The sequence below is a fragment of the Galleria mellonella genome, unplaced genomic scaffold (assembly GCF_026898425.1).
Source record: "Galleria mellonella isolate WM207_F2 unplaced genomic scaffold, CSIRO_AGI_GalMel_v1 utg537, whole genome shotgun sequence".
In the NCBI taxonomy this organism is placed as follows: domain Eukaryota; kingdom Metazoa; phylum Arthropoda; class Insecta; order Lepidoptera; family Pyralidae; genus Galleria; species Galleria mellonella.
Genome location: NW_026442112.1, coordinates 1433238 through 1453889, shown reverse-complemented (window position 1 = coordinate 1453889; position 20652 = coordinate 1433238). Strand labels below are relative to the sequence as shown.

General features: G+C 32.5%; 2 protein-coding genes across 3 annotated transcripts in view; one reads left to right on the top strand and one right to left on the bottom strand.

Moving 5' to 3' along the window:
- The first annotated feature begins 185 nt into the window (after positions 1-185).
- On the top strand, positions 186-7559 carry LOC113512609 (protein YIPF6). Of its 2 annotated transcripts, none has more exons than XM_052898787.1 (6): positions 186-345; positions 2074-2193; positions 2632-2710; positions 3224-3398; positions 4883-5040; positions 6214-7559. In XM_052898787.1, the coding sequence occupies exons 1-6, from the start codon at positions 319-321 to the stop codon at positions 6330-6332; spliced, it is 678 nt and encodes a 225-aa protein (XP_052754747.1). In that variant the 5' UTR covers positions 186-318; the 3' UTR covers positions 6333-7559. The 2 variants fall into 2 exon arrangements, with proteins under 2 accessions (XP_052754747.1, XP_052754748.1); XM_052898788.1 differs by lacking the exon at positions 186-345 and adding an exon at positions 1851-1989.
- Positions 7549-20652, bottom strand: part of LOC113513766 (uncharacterized) — a 35060-nt gene continuing 21956 nt past the window's right edge. The window contains exons 9-12 of the mRNA XM_052898785.1: positions 12504-12641; positions 12071-12257; positions 11613-11719; positions 7549-10748 (exon numbers count right to left, since the gene is read on the bottom strand). Of these exons, the coding sequence (XP_052754745.1) occupies positions 10446-10748; positions 11613-11719; positions 12071-12257; positions 12504-12641 (735 nt within the window). The 3' untranslated portion in view covers positions 7549-10445. The remainder of the gene's footprint in view (positions 10749-11612; positions 11720-12070; positions 12258-12503; positions 12642-20652) is intronic.

The window sequence follows — 20652 nt, the reverse complement described above, 5'->3', positions numbered from 1 at the left end:
ATTTCAGTAAAACATTTTTACACCTTCTTTGTTCTATGAGCTATATAATTTTTGTTATAGTTAAAAACTCTTCTATTACGCATTTTTAGCATCGCCGGTACTGTTCTTTATCTATGAGGCTTAGAAATTTGTACAGTGTACTGAATCATCAGAGAAATAATATGACGGAATGACACCAATGACGTTCATAAAACAACAATCATTAATTTGACGTGTATGTTTTCTTTGGATAATGAGGATAAGTAAAGAAATTTTTTAATTATTTTCTGTGACTACTTCGATTAATTACTTGAGAAAATCATTACAAATATTGTAAAAATGAGCACTTTCGATTCGAAATATGATGTAAGTATTGTATAATGTAATAGTAAAATTTAAGATAGCCGTACAAAATTGTGAATCATATGGGTACGTTGTATTAAATTGTATTGAAATAAACTATTTTTCAGTTACTGTCTCGTTTTAATTGCTTTTTTTTCAATTTCAATTTTAATCTGTGTAAGATGTAAATGGTACTTAGTAACCTTAAAATATAAACTCAAGCATTTAAATATATTTAAAGTAGGAATGTTGATATTTTACTCTTGCTCTCGATAACTGACGATTTGTTAAAGTATAATAGATGTAAAGTTTGTAACATCTTACTTCTTACTACTTAGTGCGACATTAGATATATAAAAAGGATCGCCATTTACATAATACATTAATCTGTTATGATTGAAACGGTTGATGCACTTTTAATATTACTTATATTATAGTCTTATAAGATAACTGTATAATGTAGTATTTACTTAGTGAGATCATTATTTGATACTTGTATTTTAGATACCAACCTATTTTTTTAACTTTTTAGTGGAGAAATGGTTCATTTCATGTATACATAGGCGGAACAATATGATGTTAAGGGGTTAAGATTTTTTACTATGATATTATTTATTTTTACTAAATATCTTTAGTAAATACTAATAAATATTTTTACGAAATAGGTAAGATTTAATTGTATATTTTGTACACTGTTCATTTATTCCCTTAAATTGTGAAGGAAAGTGGTATTTATTACTTATAGACAATAAATATTCCTATGGTAACTTTGCTATTTTTGAGGACTAAGATATTATCCCTCCCTACCATTTAATTTTACTGTCTTATTCCATTATTATAATAAAAACAACACTCCTGAATACTAAGGTGTTATGTTTATAATTGTATGTAATCTCCAATATAAAAGAGATTATCTTATCTTGTACTAAAATACTCAAGTGTGTTTTGCAAAAAACATAATCACTAATCACATTGCTAGTAATATACTGCAATGTTAGTTTCCTTTACTAAAAATCTCTTTCATCAAAGAACTTTTTTATGTGAGAATGGTAACCTATTCTGCTTTATGGGTATATGTTGGTGAGGTACTGTGAGAGATGACAGATGAATAAAAAAACTCAACAGTAGGTCCATTATTACATATATTGTGGATATATCTAGGAATGAGTAGAAAGTAATGTTAGACAGTTTTCCTTAGAACTAAGATGTTATGTCTTTTTACTAATTTATTTATTTAGTTATTTATTACATAGTTATACCATGCTTATACATAGCAAATACAACATAAACTACAATTGATTAGTTTTACAGTTTACCTAAAGGGTCGTCAGTAGGCATCTATTGCCTAAATACACTTGTTTTATCTTATTTCTAAGTATATGTTATAGATACTTTCCAATATATAGATTGTAATTGTAATGATAAAGTGTATGAAATATATAATAAACGATATATATATATATATATATATATATATATATATATATATATATATATATAAATTTTTTAAAGATATCCTTATCCTTATTGCAGTTTCATTGGATGACCACAGACTGTTTGTGTTCAGAGATATAGATATTATTTCTTTTATTGTTATGTTGTAATTTAAATCTAATTAATATAATTCAATTTATTCCTACATATGTTACTGTACTGATGTTTTCCTGGGTGAGCATGTTGGGAAAGTGTAAAGCTCACTCAGTTGATAAAATATATAAATGAATAAAAATTATTCAATATTCTTATTTCCAGATGTATCCAGCTGGCGATGTCGGTGTGGTTGAAGGGGAAATGAATATACCCTCTCAGGGTGCCCCGTCTGGTGATGCAATGGAATTTAACACTCTCGATGAACCTATCAAAGAGACATTTGTAAGTCATATAAAAGTTGTTTTGATATATTTAAGCTTTATTATAGTTGTTTATGATAGATTTTTTATTTAAAAAAATTTACATAAAATCAGTCTCTTGTAGAGCTGGCTCCTAAACTAATGCTAAATAAAACCACTAGTCTATTTTTCTATAATTTTCTATACAGTATCCAAGTATTGTAGTATTCTTTATTATTCTCTTTAACGTTCACCTATTCTGTTTTTGAATTGAATCACTTACTTTCTTACCATTCGAAATTTCAAGATTTATCAATACTTGTTTAATAAATTAAAAATATACTTTTAATAACATAACATCAATATTATGTTCACTTTTAGATAATGTTGTTTATATATAAATTTCATGATAAAACATTTTTTTAATAGTGTACAAAGAAATAACTATGTATATTTTAATATTTACTGTTTTTAATTTCAGATGCGTGATCTCAGAGCAGTCGGAAATAAGTTTTACCATGTCCTAATACCCAGAGAAAAGACTAGTTTATTAAAAGAATGTAAGTTTTTCATCATTCTTTCCCAACTACGAGAATCTAATGTATGATATTAATGTATTATTGTTTTTTTAAATATCTTTTAGATGTGGAGCTAGTGCAACTTTGTTAAAATTACTTACTATTAAATAATTTTTAAAAGTAGTCACTACTAAATTTCTTATGGGTGTATTTTAAACAACTACATTCCAAACCTAGTGGTAGAGTCATAAAAAGTAACAATTTAAAAGAGATTATTATTAAACAACTGTGGTCCTGGCATAGAATAGGGCACTTCTTTCTTTCCCTTGAGTGTCGTAAGAGGTGACTAAAGGAGGGCGAGGGATGGGCAGCAGCGTCACTCTTAATCGGCCGCCAATCTTCCTATCAAGTTGCCACTACTGGCAAAACCCCCCAAGGGGGTGGCTTATGTTTAACAGTGGACAGTTAAGGGCTGACATGGTGATGATGATTATTAAATAAATCTATTTAAATAAAGATGATTTTCATTCTATCCTATAATTTATATTTTTGCAGGGGATTTATGGGGACCGTTATTATTATGTACACTGATGGCGACCATCCTCCAAGGGTCGACACAGAGAGCAGACAACTCGAATGATGGTGGACCAGAATTTGCTGAAGTATTTGTCCTAGTGTGGATAGGAGCAGCTATTGTCACTATCAATTCTAAACTATTAGGTGGCAACATGTAAGTTACCAGATAGGCTAAGAATCCACAGTAAATTTTTGAGTGCAGTCTTTTGATAAAAATTACTAGTTTGTATTGTATATTTCTGAGTTGACTTGTTCATATTAGGAAATGTTTTCCTAAACTATGTAGCTTTTTGCGCCATTTAAAATATTCGTATTTACCTATGATACTTGTTTTTTTTGATGGGTGAAAATGGTATGGTAACCCCGCCTGCGCTAACGGGATACGCTGGCGGAGCACCAGTGAAGGGCGATAGATGAAAATGAAAACAGGCCAGTTAGCCCATCATGATGAATTCATCAGGAATTAACCATGATAGTTTCCAGGGAGAACCGCGAGGAGGTCTACCTGGTTGGGTATATTGCTAGCAATAAGATTCTCAATCTCCATTACTAACAATCCTTTTCCCCCTCTACCTATGATACTGTCATGTAGATTTCATTCATTAACATATAAAGATTTTACTGAACTAGCTGTTTCGCGGAAGTCCATATCATGGGTTGGTTGATTAAAATTCTTTTGTTCCACTACCATTAGTATGCCTGCAACTGTCAATTTCAAGATTGATTACAATTATTATTACCACAAGTTCTACAACCTTCCATATTAGCCATCAATCTTTGACCGCTATTCAGTCCACACACTTTTTCCGACACGCGTTTCACTTCTAATCGAGGAATTTTAGACAATAGATTGCTACTCGAAGCTTAGTGTTAACCATTCGGTGCTCAAACTGCGAAAGCTTGACATGTGACAGTGCACTATTTGTAAAGAAGTCTGGCTCTTTTTTTCCTCTATTTAGACAGTGTAGTCTCTCAATTCCTGTGTGGTCCCGGAATAGAAAAGACCATCCCTTCCTTTCCAGTGGGTGGCGTAAGAGGCAATTATTGGAGGGCGGTGGATGGGCAACCGCGTTCCTCTTAAAACATCTCCAAAGCGTACCTGTGATTGCCAATTCGCCTGTCAAGCATGGCAATTATAGGCAAACTTTATTTCGGAAGTAGTGGTATCATTAGCAATGTAACCTGTCAGATAGATTTCTACGTGTTCCCCTTGTTACATCGATAATTCCTGGAAATTCCTCACAAAGGACCAACTGACCTAACTTCATCCTTACCATTCTTTCCTGGTATCTCGTCAGCGCATGCTTATAGCGCAGATAGGTTTTTTTTTTAATAAACAAATGGGTGAAAATAGAATGGTAACCTCGCCCGCGCTAACGGTATACACTGGCGGGGCACAGGAGAGAGATGGTAGGTGAGGATGAAAAGGCATGTCAGTTAGCCCATTGTGACGAATACACCTGGGATTTAGCACGATGGTTTCCAGGGGAGACCATATGGAGGTCGACCTGACAGGGTATATTGCTAGCAATGGGATTTGTAGTCCGCACTAATAATTCCTTACCCCTGCCTCGAGCAGATGGGATTATCATTCTAAAAAAAATGTGCATAAGAATCAATTGCTTTGTTCTTTTCCAGATCATTCTTCCAGTCAGTGTGTGTACTGGGCTACTGTTTATTTCCGGTAGCGCTGGCGCTGGTCGTCTGCCGTTTGATACTCTTCGCTACACAGACTACCTTTCTGTTCTTCCTGAGGTTGATCATATCAATGACCGGATTTGTTTGGGCCACATTTGGTTAGTAAATATCTTAAATACTATTTAATTAGTTCATGTCTTGGACCTCACGAGTATTTTTTTTAAATGGATGATAATGAAATGGTAATTCCGCCTTCGTTAACAGTATTCGCTAGTGGAGTACCAGTGAAGAATAGTAAGTGAGGATGAAAAATCTGTTCAGTTAGCCTATTGTGATGAATTCATTTTGAATTAAGTAGGATGGTCTCCAGGTGGCGGGAGGGGGGTGCGAGGAGGTTGACTTGATAGATTATATTGCTAGCAATGGGGCTGCTAATCTCCATTACTAGCAATCTGCCCTGCGCAGGCAGGGTTACCATTCCAATAAAAAAGCAAATAATATAGAGGTTTTCTGCTCTTGCATTACTTCTTTTTAAATGTATTTAAAAATTATATTGAAAGAAATGTGATCATAGTAGTAATGTACCAGTAATGATAGTATCCATTATGGTGATGCATCAGCAGATCAACAGATAACAACTTACTGAACCCTGCAATAGATTTAAAAAAAAAAAGATTTAAAAGTGCTTGTAAACAAGTGTGTTTGAATAAAAATTATTAGAATTTGAATGTTCATACCAAATTAACCTAAAGTAAATGTTATACATCTGTTCAGATACAGACATAGATGTGATTTTGATTTAATCCCAATCTGAATGCGTGGGGGGAAGGGATTGTTAGTGACGCGAATTACCAGTCCCATTGCTAGCAGTATACCCTGTCAGGTCGACCTCCATGTGGTTCTCCCTAAAAACCATCGTGTTTAATCCCGGGTGTATTCATCGCGTTGGTCTAAGTGACCTGCCTTTTCAGAGGGAAAAGGGATTGTTAGTAATGAAGAATAGTAGCTTCATTGCTAGCAATATACCCTGTCAGATCGAAATGAAACCATCGTGATTGATTTATTTTTAGATTCGTCACGGTAGGCTCTCCTGCTTCATCCTCACCTATCATTTCTCATTGGTGCCTCACCAGTGTATACCTATAGCGCAGGTGGGATTAACAATCCATTTCAACTCATTGAGAAAAAAGACCTGCCTTTTCATTCTCACCTGTCATCCTTCACTGGTGCCCCGCTAGTGTATACCATCACGCCAGTGTATATCATCTATTAAAGAAAATCTAAATGCATTCAAAAGTCAACCTCCTGTATAGTTTATATTGTTGTTTCAGCTGCAACCAAATTTCTCGGGGATAGTCAGCCTCCAGGAAAAAAGGCGCTCGCTGTGTACCCCATATGCCTGTTCTACTTCATCCTATCGTGGTTGGTCGTTTCACACAGCAACGTGTAGAGAACACGCACACATGGACAATATAGTCATTGTATTTATTATTGTGATACGAACTTTTTAGTGTAATTTTGTGAATAGATGTTAGTTAAGGCTGTTTGTAAAGTTGACTGTAAGTATTCCTTGTTCGAATGTGTATGATTTATTTTTCGAACTAGTATGGTAATGTCTAATACATAAAAGGCGTCATTCTTAAGTCACTTTAAACAATGACATCCCTTTTTAAATTGCCGATGTTGCCATGTTGCATACTTGGCATAAATAGTAGACAATCTTGGCATTAATTTTTATCAAAATTAGTGTTTTAAACTAATAACTAAAAAAAAAAAAGTTTTTGTATTGATTGTATTTTTTTGGCTATTTTATTTTAAATTACTAATTATGCCAAGTATAAAAAATATATATATAAATTATAATCAGTAATTTTTATTCCTATTTATTTGATATCTCGTGTTACTGTTTTGGTGAAATTGGAACATTCCAAACTTGTAATATATTATTCCGAATTATGTGACTACTTCTGCTTGTCTCCACATTTGTATAAAACTGTTGATGATAATTATTGTGGTGGGGATAGATGGTGTCAATTCTTAAAGTCATTATTTATAAAAATGCAATACAAGGACCCAATAACCAATAACAGCTGAGCGCATGTCGTTGAAAAGCTCTTTTTATGATTGCCATTTATTATCTAAAATTATTCAGGGAAGTTCCTAACAATTTTTTTAATTACCTCTTAAAGCTTCCTTTTTTTTATACAACTTAGAATGGCAACAAGCTGACGGCCCACCTGATGGAAAGTGGTAACCATCGCCTATAGACATGAGTAAAAAGACTTAATTGTCAACGATTATGTCAATATTAAATAATGTCTCATTGTTATTGGTGCTGGGGACTCGTTCCTAATATTTTGGATCGTTTCTCTTATATCTCTAAAATTCATTCATTCTAGAGATTATTTACAGCAATTATGCTTTAAATATTCTCTATAAGTATTAACTTTCCGCTAGCGTCATTTTATATTTAGTATCTCTAATTTTAGTGAATTTTAAAGATAGATTTAAATAATGAATTTATAGAATGTACGACAATATCCCCCCGCTGTCCCCATGTGGTGAGGTCAATTGGGGACAATAGCGATACTGCACGGGGACAACGGAGCTGGGCACGTGAAGGCAATGAAGGATGCATTTTGTATATACTATTAATTAAAAGACTATTTTCCGTCTATTTGCATTGTTTTATTTAAATCTTTTAAAAATATTAAATATGTATCTAAAAATACAGTAAGTATATAGCAATTCGAGGGCGTATCAGTGCATAATATGTATTTGTATAGTATCAATAGCAACCAACTAGACTAGTTCACGTTCTCCCAAACATCGATTCGATATTAATTTAATTAATAACTCTACTTAATCATACATTGATTTGGAAATTATAATCACACAAATAAACGAGATTTTTAATATTTTTTTTTCATCGATACATTGAATTCTTATACACAAAGATAATGAAAAGTTTGCACATTACACATACGTCGTATGTTATAGAATGTTACGTATAAAATAATTACAATATATTGTTTCTCAAACATGCTTGGAAATATGAGCATTATTTTGACAATCTTCTTCGAGATAAAACAAAATTGCCGTACTGGCCAGATACATGCGGGCAGCGGCCGGCAAAAGTTGTATGAAAATCCATATCTGTCGTGTTTTGCGGCCAGATAAATTACTATGCTGTCGTGTTTTGCCGCCAGATAAATTACTATGTAAACTCATATCTGTCCTGTAATTTAAAAATGGAATGACCTTTTACTTCAAAACATGGCTACCAAGGAGGTAACTAATAAAAGGTTTTATTTAAATTTCGAACTGGCTTGCAAATAGAAAGCTGTTTATTGAAAACAAAAAAAAAAAAACAAAGGAATATTATGGCGCGTGAAAAATTATTATTGTTCGTTATTCGTCATTGAACTTAAAAAGTAAAATTGTGTTTATGATTTCCGCGCATTGTTTGAGAAAAGTACTATACAAGCCTTGGCCACAACTAGGCATTGATGAACTCACGTATGTGTGCCTCGGCTACGTCTCAGCCCACATTTGCACGTTTGTTCATCAATGCCTTAGTTGCTGGCTGCTGCAGTAATGTACTATTTATTCTGATTATTGGTCATAGGTATAATGTAAAATTAATATCTAGGCAATAATAATCTGTTGGTTTTATTTGGATCAACGATGAAGAAACCATAAATTTATGTATAAATACTTATAATATTTGTATGAGATCTACAATAGAAAATGTTGATTCTGACCAATATTACTTTCTGATTTGTTTATTTCATACTATTTATTCATTTTGTGCACATTATGAAACCAATCAGTACTATCAATATAATGGATAGTTTCGATAACAATTTTTTTTTACTATTGGAGGGAATTTAGGAAAAAAATACACTTTCGGGTAAATTTCTCTTTAAATAAACCCAACGAACCAATTTGATATTATTTTATAATAATAATATATAATACAGAGGACATGATCCTTCACTTGGTATGAGTGCTCATAACTCGTACATATTGGAATTTACATACGAAATATTTATGATTATACCTATAGCCATAATCATAGTGGGAAAGGCACTCGACCTGTAGAACTATGGAATGCAGCTTCGAGTCCTTTTGTAAGGTTAATAATTTTCAAAGAATTCTAAATACCGACATAACAATTTAGTTTTTTAAAACAATAATCTCATATTAATATCAAAGATTATAAATACTTAGAGAATGGCAAAGGGCTTCGTAACCGTGGTATTACATTTAGAATTGTATTTCGTTTTAGTGAAATGTTATACTGCATGGTATTTGAGTAATATGTTACGTTACGTATCGGTTTTTAATCTTTTAGTTTCCTTTATTAAAATTCCGGGATTTATATTTTAAATTTAGAATTCAGCTTTAAAAAGATTCAATATAGCTGCCATAATATTTAAATTACGTAATATAAATATACAAATAGTTTTTTTTTATTCTATATTGGGTTACAATTGTCTACAAGTCTTTATGAGTTTATTACACATGTATTGGTAAAGTTTATGGTAATTTTAAATCATCACAAATATGGCTTCGCCTACTAACTATTAACAAGTACATTGTACTATACTATCACATAGATATATTCCAATGCATGCTATACTTAAATACAAGGATATCACGTATTTTAAAGAGATTCCCTAAAGCCTAAACGATCGGTGTTCTGGCACCCATGCCGGCAAATGTCGGAAGGTTACCTTTGATGTTTACAGACTTGACTGTCAATACCCCGACCAAGGGTAAATCGATTGACACAAAACATTAACAACTAGGTATATAGTATGATAATGTTAGGTAGTATATAGTTTGTTATAAAAAAAAACTAAGTAATGTCACAAATATAAGAAGTTGTATTCAATTATCAGAAATGGTTGCACCATTTTCACGGACAGATATTTTGACGTCATTTTCATATATTTATTTTATATTATCTGGTTAATGTAAATGCATAATACTAAGATATAAATTTAAAAAATATATTTAGGTGTATATTACGAGTATTCCCAAAAGGGAATATTTGGTTTTATTATGTTACCATATTCGTAAATTGAGGACTACAAGACGTGTAAAATTCCATTATAAAGTTTAGAATATCATTTCATTTACTACATATATGGTGCTTAACAGTATACTGTAAACACTATATGCGATTATATAAAATAATGTCTATCATTCAAAAAAAAAAAAAAAAAAACAATTGAAAGAGTAAAAATATTATGCACTGTTTAATATTATATGAACTCGTAGTATGACCAAAATTGCTGCATATCATATTGCAATACATATTGTTATATTTGATATGTTTTCAAGACTAAATTGTATTGGACGTGTTTGGTTATATTTTCCATTGATTTTAAAGATCACATACATAACCCGTGTACCTCCGCGTAATATATGTATGAATGTTTGCAAGAGGATGGATTATTACAAAGTAATTCTGTTTATCATCTATGGTACAATCAGACAGACTTATACATTTTGCTGCGTTTTTATTAGTCTCTCCTTGTATGTACCTAACAAATTAGCTAGATTCTGACCCACTGGATGACTTATCGGATATTACGTCCGGCGAGCGCGGTGGGGATTGCTTTGGTGAGGTTTTGGTCGGTAGATGGTATGACATCTGCATATGTAGAGTGTCGCGGGCCTTCCTAGCGGTTTTGTATGTGAGAGAATTAGCGCGCGGTTTGCGCCTCGAGAAATGTCGTTCTACCCATTTGAGCATCGCTAGCACAGAATCGGTCGATGAAAGCCTGCGCTCCGCTGATGTCTTGATGATGTTTGATGATGCAATGCGGAATGTCGCGGCCATGCCTTTTAGTGCCTGGAAGAAAAATATTACTAAATAAAAAAAGTACAATTAGGCTCTGTTAGGAGTATGAGTTGTAGATATACGACCTAATTATCTGTGTCTATCGATGACAATATTCGTGGCTAAGCATCTTGTTGATTGTAACATTTTATTCTGCTTATTATACGTATTTTAATATTTAATATCGCTTTCTGTTCTCCACTTTAATAGGCTCATTATAATTATTCACAAATCAGACATTATTCTATATCTTATATATCTATATCTAGTTCTTTAAATTATATAGATAGCGCATCGATTCTCAAAAACAGGTCAACTTTTTGTCAGCTAAGTGTCAATTTAACTGACTCGCTTTCTTATCAGTGTTCTATATACTTACGCATAAAACGTATCTTAACGTATTATTTAATAAATAAAATGTGTTTTTGCACATTAAAAAGATGCAGAAATTACAAGACAAAATAAATATAGAAGTTATAAAGGAGTCACTCATAACTATTTATCACGCAAAATTGTATGAAAAAGCTGACCCGCTTTTCTCGAAGCATTTGTATGGAGGCATTCTGTCTATATAATCTAAGACTAGTTCATTATAAATCTTAATGATCTGATATTAATTAATACTTCAGTTTCCGGTGAAAACATGATAGTCGGTAGAGGTTATAACGTTGAGTTTCTCGCAACATTACGGGGATACAAAGCGTACCTGATATGCATTAGGAGCCTTGCCCATTACATAACACGTATCTTCAACCTTACTGTCATCAATTTAAAGGAGTGCAGCGATTTTGATTCCTTGGTCAGAATATTCTTAGATAGTTATTAGAGGACTCGCTAAGTGTGAGTCATCTTTATGTTCGAATGACTGTTACTTACCAACATAGCATCTTCGTCGGTAACGTCATCCCCAGCATAAATAACTCTGATTCTTTCACTCCAGTCCAAACCGAAGGCAGTCCTTAGGATGTAAATAGACGCACGACCTGTCAACATTAAAATATTATGTGAAAGAGTATTTTACACTTAGTATTACATAAATAGAGAATAGAAGAGGCAAAATGCTGGGCCATCTTATACGACATGACGATTTTTTAAAGAGCATAGTAGAAGAAAAAATAGATAGCAAAAGAGGAAGAGGAAGACCGAGAAATAACTACATGGGGCAGATAAAAGAAACACTAGGTGTCATGTCGTATATGGCTATAGCATGTAATAACTGGCTGCAAGAAGATGCATGAATTAATTGCACCGACAAGAGGAAACTCCTAAATGAAAAGAAGATTACATAGATTATAAAAAACATCCACGAAACTGTAATATGATGGTTTACTTACCTTTATCCCACTGTACGGGCGGACGTGCCTCGAGTGCACAATGCGCGGGCGCAGGTGTAAATCCGGCGGCTGCGATGAGCTTGCGCGCTTGTGCTTCGAGCGCGGGCCGCTTGGCTAACGGCGTCTCCCGGTAGTGGAATGTCAGCAGAGCTCCCTTGTTTTCCACCCACGCGCCGTCTTTGCATACCTGAAATTGTATATCCTTCATGAATTGAAGCTAAATAAATTTATAAATTAAATAACGCCATTTATTTCAGTAACACAATTTACATCAATTAGTTATTGGTGCCTCATTACTGTTTATTATTATTTTTATTCAGAGTTTTAAGATTTTTATTAATTCTGTGGCAAGTTGTTTCTATTGTTAGATAAATATCTTCGTCAGTTCGTTTGCTATTCAGGGTGATTATAAAAAAATGTAAAAGAATCTCACCTGTTCTTGTAGGGATTTCAAAAGTTCAACGACTTTGTCTTGGAGTTCCATAGGCATGGGGTGTACAAACTTGCTACCATCCGGATGCAGAATCTCCAACCCATGGTTACCCGCGTAAGTGATGCCTTCGATACCAACCTATGTCAACGAAATAGAGCGTTTTAAAAAAAGCAACAGACAAGAAAGTATAAAGCCAGACTTAAATTCTTAAGATAAATAGATTACGGAAGTCATTTGCAGGTAATGTTTGAGACTTTAAAATGACGTCATTGTTAGTTCATTGTCTATACAAATAATGACGTGTATTTATAGTCAAAACTTCACCTTCGTATTATTGGTTATTTACTGCATTCAGTAAGTAAGTCTATCTTAGAGTATCTACAATTAAAACTAACTAATAGCCCATTTATAATTTATCAACTAGGGCTTCACCCAGACGGGGATTTAACCCTTCTTTGCATACTGGTGGAAATTTCCATCATAATATTGGATGCCCAAAAATTATATAAAAGAATTTTACTTTAAGTTGATCGTGTCTGGATACCTTTTGAATGTCCTTTGCAAAAAAAAAAACCATTGCTGTCAACTTTATTTTTTAAACATTTGTCCTTTAATTGTGAATATGAATTATATCACCTGATTTATTTCACAAATAAAAAAAAAACATGCAAAGAAGGGTTAAAATTTTTAATCCTAGATATTGTCCTAATATATTATTTGTACCAATATAAGCTTAAAAGAACCTAATTGGACATCGTCAAAATTTCTTTTTCTATTAAAATTCTATGAAAGATATAAAGATGTTATTTTCGATGAAATTTATTTGTGCTATTAACAAATTAACTTTTCTAATAGTAATAGACAGTAGAAAAAATATAGCACATTTAATATTTATATATATATATAGTGACACTTGGATCGTTTATCATCATTACATCTAAAATGTGTATTATGTTGCATCAAGATCCATGTCATGCATCGAAAAATATTACTCTTTTTTATCTTTTACTGTCGTGTAAAAATATGGACTCTGATGGCTGAACTATCAATCAGTGAGCGCGTGCTGATTACTCAATAAATATGTCTACTAAACCATATGTCGTTAGGCCGCGGATTGACGTCAGATCATTTGTGTAAATGTTTATATTTACAAATGAGATGTCGCACAAGCCAACGATAAACTCTTTAAAATATAAGAGATAGCAAACAATGTTATAATGCAGAATGTTTCATGGATTAAAATTTTTAAGAAGACATTTACAAATTAGCTTAGGAAATTCAATTTAATACTCGTACACGTAGAACAATTGTTATATTTAATTCATTGATTTGTTAGCCATGTTACTTTTATTCATTTCTTTATTTTTTTTATTTTTTTATTTATTATTTTTTTTTTTTTTTTCTTTTTTTGTGGCGTTCACCCCGATATTAGGGTATTTTGCCAAGAACAAAACGGGGAAACGATAATAGTAATAAAAATACCTAACACAAACGAATTTAGAAAGGATAAGGATTAGGTCTAGGATATTTATAGGATATGAAACATATACTTGTACATATGAGAATATACTTATAAATATATAGGAAAAGCAATTGATGCAACTATAAATGTATTCATGTAATATAACTAAATCTTAATATTGTTATCATATATATATGAAGATAGTATTTTATAGATAATAGGATCATTGGAAGAAAGTAGAGTAAGAATAGAAGTTGGGAATGGAACACGGATGGATCGGAGATGATTAAAAAGGGAGGTGTGGTCAAATTTAGAACATGAGAAGAATATATGATTCAAGTCCGCCACTTCAGCACCGCAATTACACGACGAACTTTGTACAATACCAAGCTTGTATAAATGAGAAGGTGTGCATACGTGACCTAGACGCATACGAGTTATAATAGTTGTTGCGGTCTTTCCAAGCTTTAATTTACAAAACCATGGTTTGAAAGGAATATCGGGTTGTATAAGGCGATAAAATCTTCCTTTTATTGTACTTGTTTTTTCCCAATATTCCTTCCAGGCATACCTTAAATATATTTTTGGGAGACAAGCTAGGTCACTACAGTAATTATGATACGGATACATATCACCACAAGTTACAGCCTCTCTTGCAATAAGGTCAGCTTTGTCATTGCCGCTAATACCACTGTGTCCTGGTAACCAGGCAAAAGAAACGGAATAACCTCTCAACATGCAAAGATAAAGACTTTGTCTTATGTCACAAATAATGGGATAAACTGGTTTTGATTTAAACGGATATTTGGCTAGAGCTTGCAAAGAGCTCATAGAGTCAGTGAAAACTATTGCCTTATGTAATTTCATTAAAAGTATATATTCTACAGCTTTTAAAATACCATAACATTCCCCGGTAAAAACTGAAGACTCCGGTGGAAGTTTAATTTTTTGAACGATATTAAATTGTGAATGAAACACACCCACACCTACACAAGCGCTATTGTCTGGTTTTGATGCATCAGTAAAGATGTAGTGCCATTCATTCCATTCAATGTCAGTTATAAACATAAATTTGGCATTCAATTCTGAATCATTTTTTAATAACCCAAAATCATATTTAATATTAGGAGATAAAACTAAAGATTGATATGAGCATTTATAAATGGGAAAACAGGACGATGTAAAAGTGGGAGATTCTATGGATTTATATTTTTCATAACTTTGTATTAAACATGGAGGTTTTTTATGTTTCCAATAAGATGAAGACGAAATAAAGATATGTAGTTGAGATAACTTTTGAATAAGCGGATGATCAGATAATTGTAAACAACGAAAAAAGAAGCGATCAGATAGATATTGTCTTCTTAAAACCAAAGGTGGATCACCGACTTCGAGCTGTAAAGCATTGATTGGACTTGATTTCATTGCTCCAGAGATAATCCTCAAGGCCTTTGATTGAATTAAATCCAATTTCTTAAAAGCAAATGAACTTCCTGGAGCTAACAAAAAAGTTCCATAATCAATGACACTCCTTATAAGACCATTATAAGCAAGTTTTAGTGAAACGGGATGTGCTCCCCACCAAACTCCAGCAAGGCACCTAAGAATGTTGAGGTTACGCTCACATTTCGTAGAAATATAATTACAGTGGGACAGACCTGTTAATTTATTATCTAGCACGATACCTAAAAATTTAATTTCAGTCTTTATAGGAATGTATGAGTTATCATAAAGCACCTTAATTTGTTGCGGTGATCTCATTCTTGAAAACAAAACTACACTACTCTTGGTTACAGAAAGATTAAGACCATTTGCATCTAACCACGTTTTTAACAAATCTAATGAATCAGATAATTTGGCAGAAGCAGATTCTATGGACTTCGCAATAAAATATAATAAAAGATCATCAGCATATTGTAAAATTTTGACGGATTTATCAAGGAATAATTCTAGATCGTATGTGTATATGTTAAATAAGATTGGACTGAGAACAGATCCTTGTGGAAGGCCTTTCCATACTGTTCTAGATAATTTGGTATCTTCATCTAAATTCATATATATTGTTCTTTCTGATAAAATATTAATAATGAAATTAGAAAGCATTACCGGTACATTTAGAGCTTGTAATTTAGTTTTTAAAATAGAAATTATTACATTATCATAGGCAGAATTTATATCTAAAAAGGCTGAGAGGATTGACAAATTTTGTGAGAAAGCTATATGAATATCTGAAATAAGAATGCTCACATTATCTAAGGTGCTCTTACCTTTCCTAAAACCAAACTGGTTCGGGGATAGTAAGTTATTACTTTCTAAAAACCATTCTAGACGGTTTTTCACTAAATGTTCAGCTAGCTTTAGTAAGACAGAGGAAAGTGCAACAGGACGGTATGAAGATGGTTCAGAAGGTGGTTTATGAGGCTTTAGAAATGGTATAATAATCTGAGACTTCCATGAAGTAGGTATATTTCCCGAAATAATTATGGAATTAATTATATTTAAAAAGTAAATTAATGTCGCATCGCTAGCATTTTTAAAAAAGGAATACGGTATACCGTCTTCTCCCGGTGCAGAGTCTTTAATAGAAGCTAGAACACCTTTAAGTTCTACTAGAGTAAAAGGAGAGTCAAGTTCGAATAATTCGTCAGAGATGGATAGAGAAATATTGTAAAGGCATTCCGGCACATAACTAGGAGCAAGGCGATCTAAAAATTTATTCGCTAAAGTTAAATCGAGTGCAGAACGTGATGTATGATCACTAAAGGCAGATCTGAATCTTTTAATATTATTCCAAACGACTGATGAATTAACTTCTGGACAGATAGAAGAACAAAATCTTCTCCAGCCTTCTAATTTCTTTTTTTTCAGTAGTTTTCGAGTAGAACGTGAAACTGCGGTGTAAATTTCAAAATTTTCTGGTGTCATGTAATTATTATAATTTTTTTCAGCCTCTTTACGATTTTTAATTGCTTCCGTACAATCTTTGTCCCACCAAGGTGGCGAGGGAATTTTCCCTGAAGCACTATTTTTAACAGGAAATAATAAATCAGCAACCTCCTTCATATTTATCATCAAGTCATTACAACATTGATGTTCATTTCCATGGTAAACAATAGGTAACTCCGATATTTTATTATCTAAATATTGTTTGTAAATATTCCAGTCTACATTTGATAAATTATATTTAAGCCGAGGACCACTCTTTCGACTTGAGGGAATGGAAATTGGAAAAGAAAGAATGAGGGGAAAGTGATCGCTTCCGAAAGTAGAGGAATGAGGATACCACGACAGTGAAGAAGCTAAATCAGAAGAACATATTGAAATGTCAGGAGCACTAAACCCTTCATTCGGTGCAGTTCTACGTGTTGGTACATCTGAGTTAATAATACATAAGTTGTAAGTGTCAATTATCGTCAGGAGTTTTCCACCATAAAAATTAGAAGTAGAACTGCCCCACGATTGGTGTTGAGCATTAAAATCGCCCATTACGAGAAAAGGTTTAGGTAAAATTGAAAATAATTGTTCTAGTTGTGAATATATTTGGCATGTAGGATCAGGAATATATAAAGTAACAAAACAGATACCATTTATAATTATAGCAGCTGCATTAATGCCGCTATATACAGGAAGCGAAAAAGAAGAAAAAGGAAGGGAGTTTTTGACCAATATGGCAACACCGCCATATCCGTCAGCTCTATCATCACGGAGACTTGTAAAGCCTGAAATCCTAAAAGGATATCCTGGCTTTAACCAAGTCTCTTGGAGAGCTATTATAAAAGGATTATATTTATTAATCAAATAAAATAAGTCTGATTTCTTGTTTGTTATGCTACGACAGTTCCACTGAATTATTAGGACTTTGTAATCCATTGTGAGAAGTTAATAATTGAGAAAATACATTGTAAATGGCATCGTTGGACGGTGGTATTATTTATTATTAGACACACAAAACAGATCATAACCATAAACAAATAGTGTTGTGATACAGCTAAGTCACAATTCAATTACATTATATACATAGCTTGAGTAATTCATGTAAATACAAGCACACATAAAAAATAAAATACATAAAATGCTATATTTATTATATATTTCTTTTATATATTTTTAAAAGATAAAACTGTAAAAAAAAAAAAAATCCATATTTTCAATCATATTTTACAAAACAAAAAACAAATTTTTTCTAAAGAGTAAAAATTTTATAATGAATATGTCGATGGATATTATAAATATTTTCTTCTCTTTTTATTGTTTATATAGTATTTGACAATTTTTTTTAACATTGTAAAATACACTAGTCGTCCGTGAAATCACTGTGTGGCTTGTACAACAGCGCCATGGCATTCTAAATAAACTGCCATAGCATAATGCCGAGTGTTGGCCACATTGGAAACAATTTTTATTTTGTTTTTTTTTTTTTTTGCGAGTGTAGTAGGTTGTGAATAAAGTATTCTTTCTTATTTTAAAATTTTTAAAAACTTGATACGTATGTACAGAAAATACAAGTAAATTGCAATTTTTTTGTTTGTATATTCGTAATAATTCATGATCAACTAACAAGGTTGTTAAATTAATTATAATTAGATACATGTTATATAAACTTTAATAATCAGTCATTTAAATAAACATCGCTACAACTTTATACTTTGTTATATAATGTAATTGGGTTTGTGACGTCGCTAAGTTTAAGTTAGTGATAAGTAGTAGGTAATAAGTAACTACTACGAGCCTACTTAAGTAAATACCTACATATTTTAATGTACTAGATCAAATACATCTAGATATAGTCCGTTTGCAAATGTTTGGGTAAAAACAGTTTTTAAAAATGTATTTATCTTTTAATTGGTAACATTTATCAAAGAAATCGTCATTTGTTTATTTATATTTGTTATATTATCAATATTAAGTATATTTTTAAACTTTTTTTGCACAATGACTTAATATTTTAACATTCAATAAGAAGTAGTGACGCGTCATTTGACAATTGACTGACCGGTTTTTGATATACATACCACATCTAGACATACCTATATTGTAATGTCGAAACAGAAATTTTTTATCAAAGACGCATGGGTCAAATTACGACAAGAAATTTTGATATTTATATTAATACCATCGGGTATCTCTGTATATCCTAAAGATTGGCTTAGAATAACTGCAGGGTTAAACCGGCCTATATTTTATTGATCATCAGTCGTTAATATAGACCTTCTCCATAAGGGGGCTTTCTTAGTAGTTGCTATGCTTGGAAGGCGGGTTGGCAAACGCATTTAGGTTTTGGTGATGTTATGAAAGAATGAAAAGGGGACACTGCTGCCCATCGCTCTACCATTAAATACCCTTAGTCATTTCTTACGACACCCACGGGAAAGGAAGGGGTGGCCTATTCTATGCCGGGACTACACGATGTAAATTTTATTGTACAATAAAGTTTAAATATATAAATAATATTTGTATAACGATAATATTGGCCGTGTGATCCCAGTATAGAATAGTTCACTCCTTCTTTTCCATTGACTGTCGTAATAGGCGATTAAGGGAGAGCGAGATATGGGCAGCAGCGTCCCTCTTTAAAACATCTCTAAAGTCTAACTGCAGTTGCCAATCTTAGCAACTACTGGCAAAACCCCTAAGGGGGAGGTTTATGTTCAGCAGTAGACAGTTAAAGGCTGATATGATGATGATGATGATGATGATGATGATGTTGATATAAATAATAATAAGTTAGTTTGTGTGGCTCAAAATTTCTTATCATTTTAGAATTTTTGAATTAAGGAAATCCCGACCTATGTTCTGTAACATATTCATATAGCATGCAAAGATATAGTTTCCCGTACAATTTGCTATTTCTGTTTCATTCTGTTTATGTAGATTAAACATATTTACACACGTTAATATTGTCAACAAAAATTACTAAGTATTTGATGTTATTGGACTAAATAGATTGATCAAATATTACGTAATAATGTAAATGATAGTACCAAACACGGTTAGCCACGAGCATGAGACAATACCTAAAGTACATTATTATATAGTCAATTATAAATATTTTTGTTAGAATATAGATAAGAAGTCAAAGTTCACGATGATAGCATTTTGTTATTGCGAGCTATTGAGGTTTCATCTCATTCAATGTTATCCAATAATCAAGACATGCAGATAAAAGATTAAAGTTTATGTACACATCGAGGGCAGTGTCGTGGTGGATTTTATAACTAGGTAACTAGATACAATGTTAATGGCCAGTCATCATAATAATAATTACACAACAGTATTAAAATAATAATATTATTGATATAAGGTTTACTCTTTAGTATAAAATATAGTACAAAAAACGGGTTTAACCCTACAGGCATTCTATCCAAGCCGATCTTTAGGTTTACTGTGTGACACGGTTTAGAACAAGTAACTTCTACACATGGGTGTTGTAAGAGGCGAATAAATGATTACAAAGTGACATCTGCGACTCTAAAAAGAATGTAATAATTTACGTTTCCTCAAATGTCCCTAAAATGGCCGTGTGGTCCCGGTATAGAATAGGCCACCCTTCCTTTCCCGTGGGTGCCGTAAGAAATGACTAAGGGTATTTAATGGAGTGATGGGCAGCAGTTTCCTCTTTTCATTCTTTCATAACATCACCAAAACCTAAATGCGTTTGCCAAACCCGCCTTCCAAGCATAGCAACGG

What these genes read in the sequence shown, in the direction of transcription:
- LOC113512609 (XM_052898787.1), top strand. Translation starts at nt 319, where the DNA reads ATGAGCACTTTCGATTCGAAATATGAT. An exon ending in CTTTCGATTCGAAATATGAT is followed by an intron (nt 346 to 2,073) that starts GTAAGTATTGTA and finishes TCTTATTTCCAG; the next exon opens with ATGTATCCAGCTGGCGATGT. An exon ending in ATTTGTTTGGGCCACATTTG is followed by an intron (nt 5,041 to 6,213) that starts GTTAGTAAATAT and finishes TTGTTGTTTCAG; the next exon opens with CTGCAACCAAATTTCTCGGG.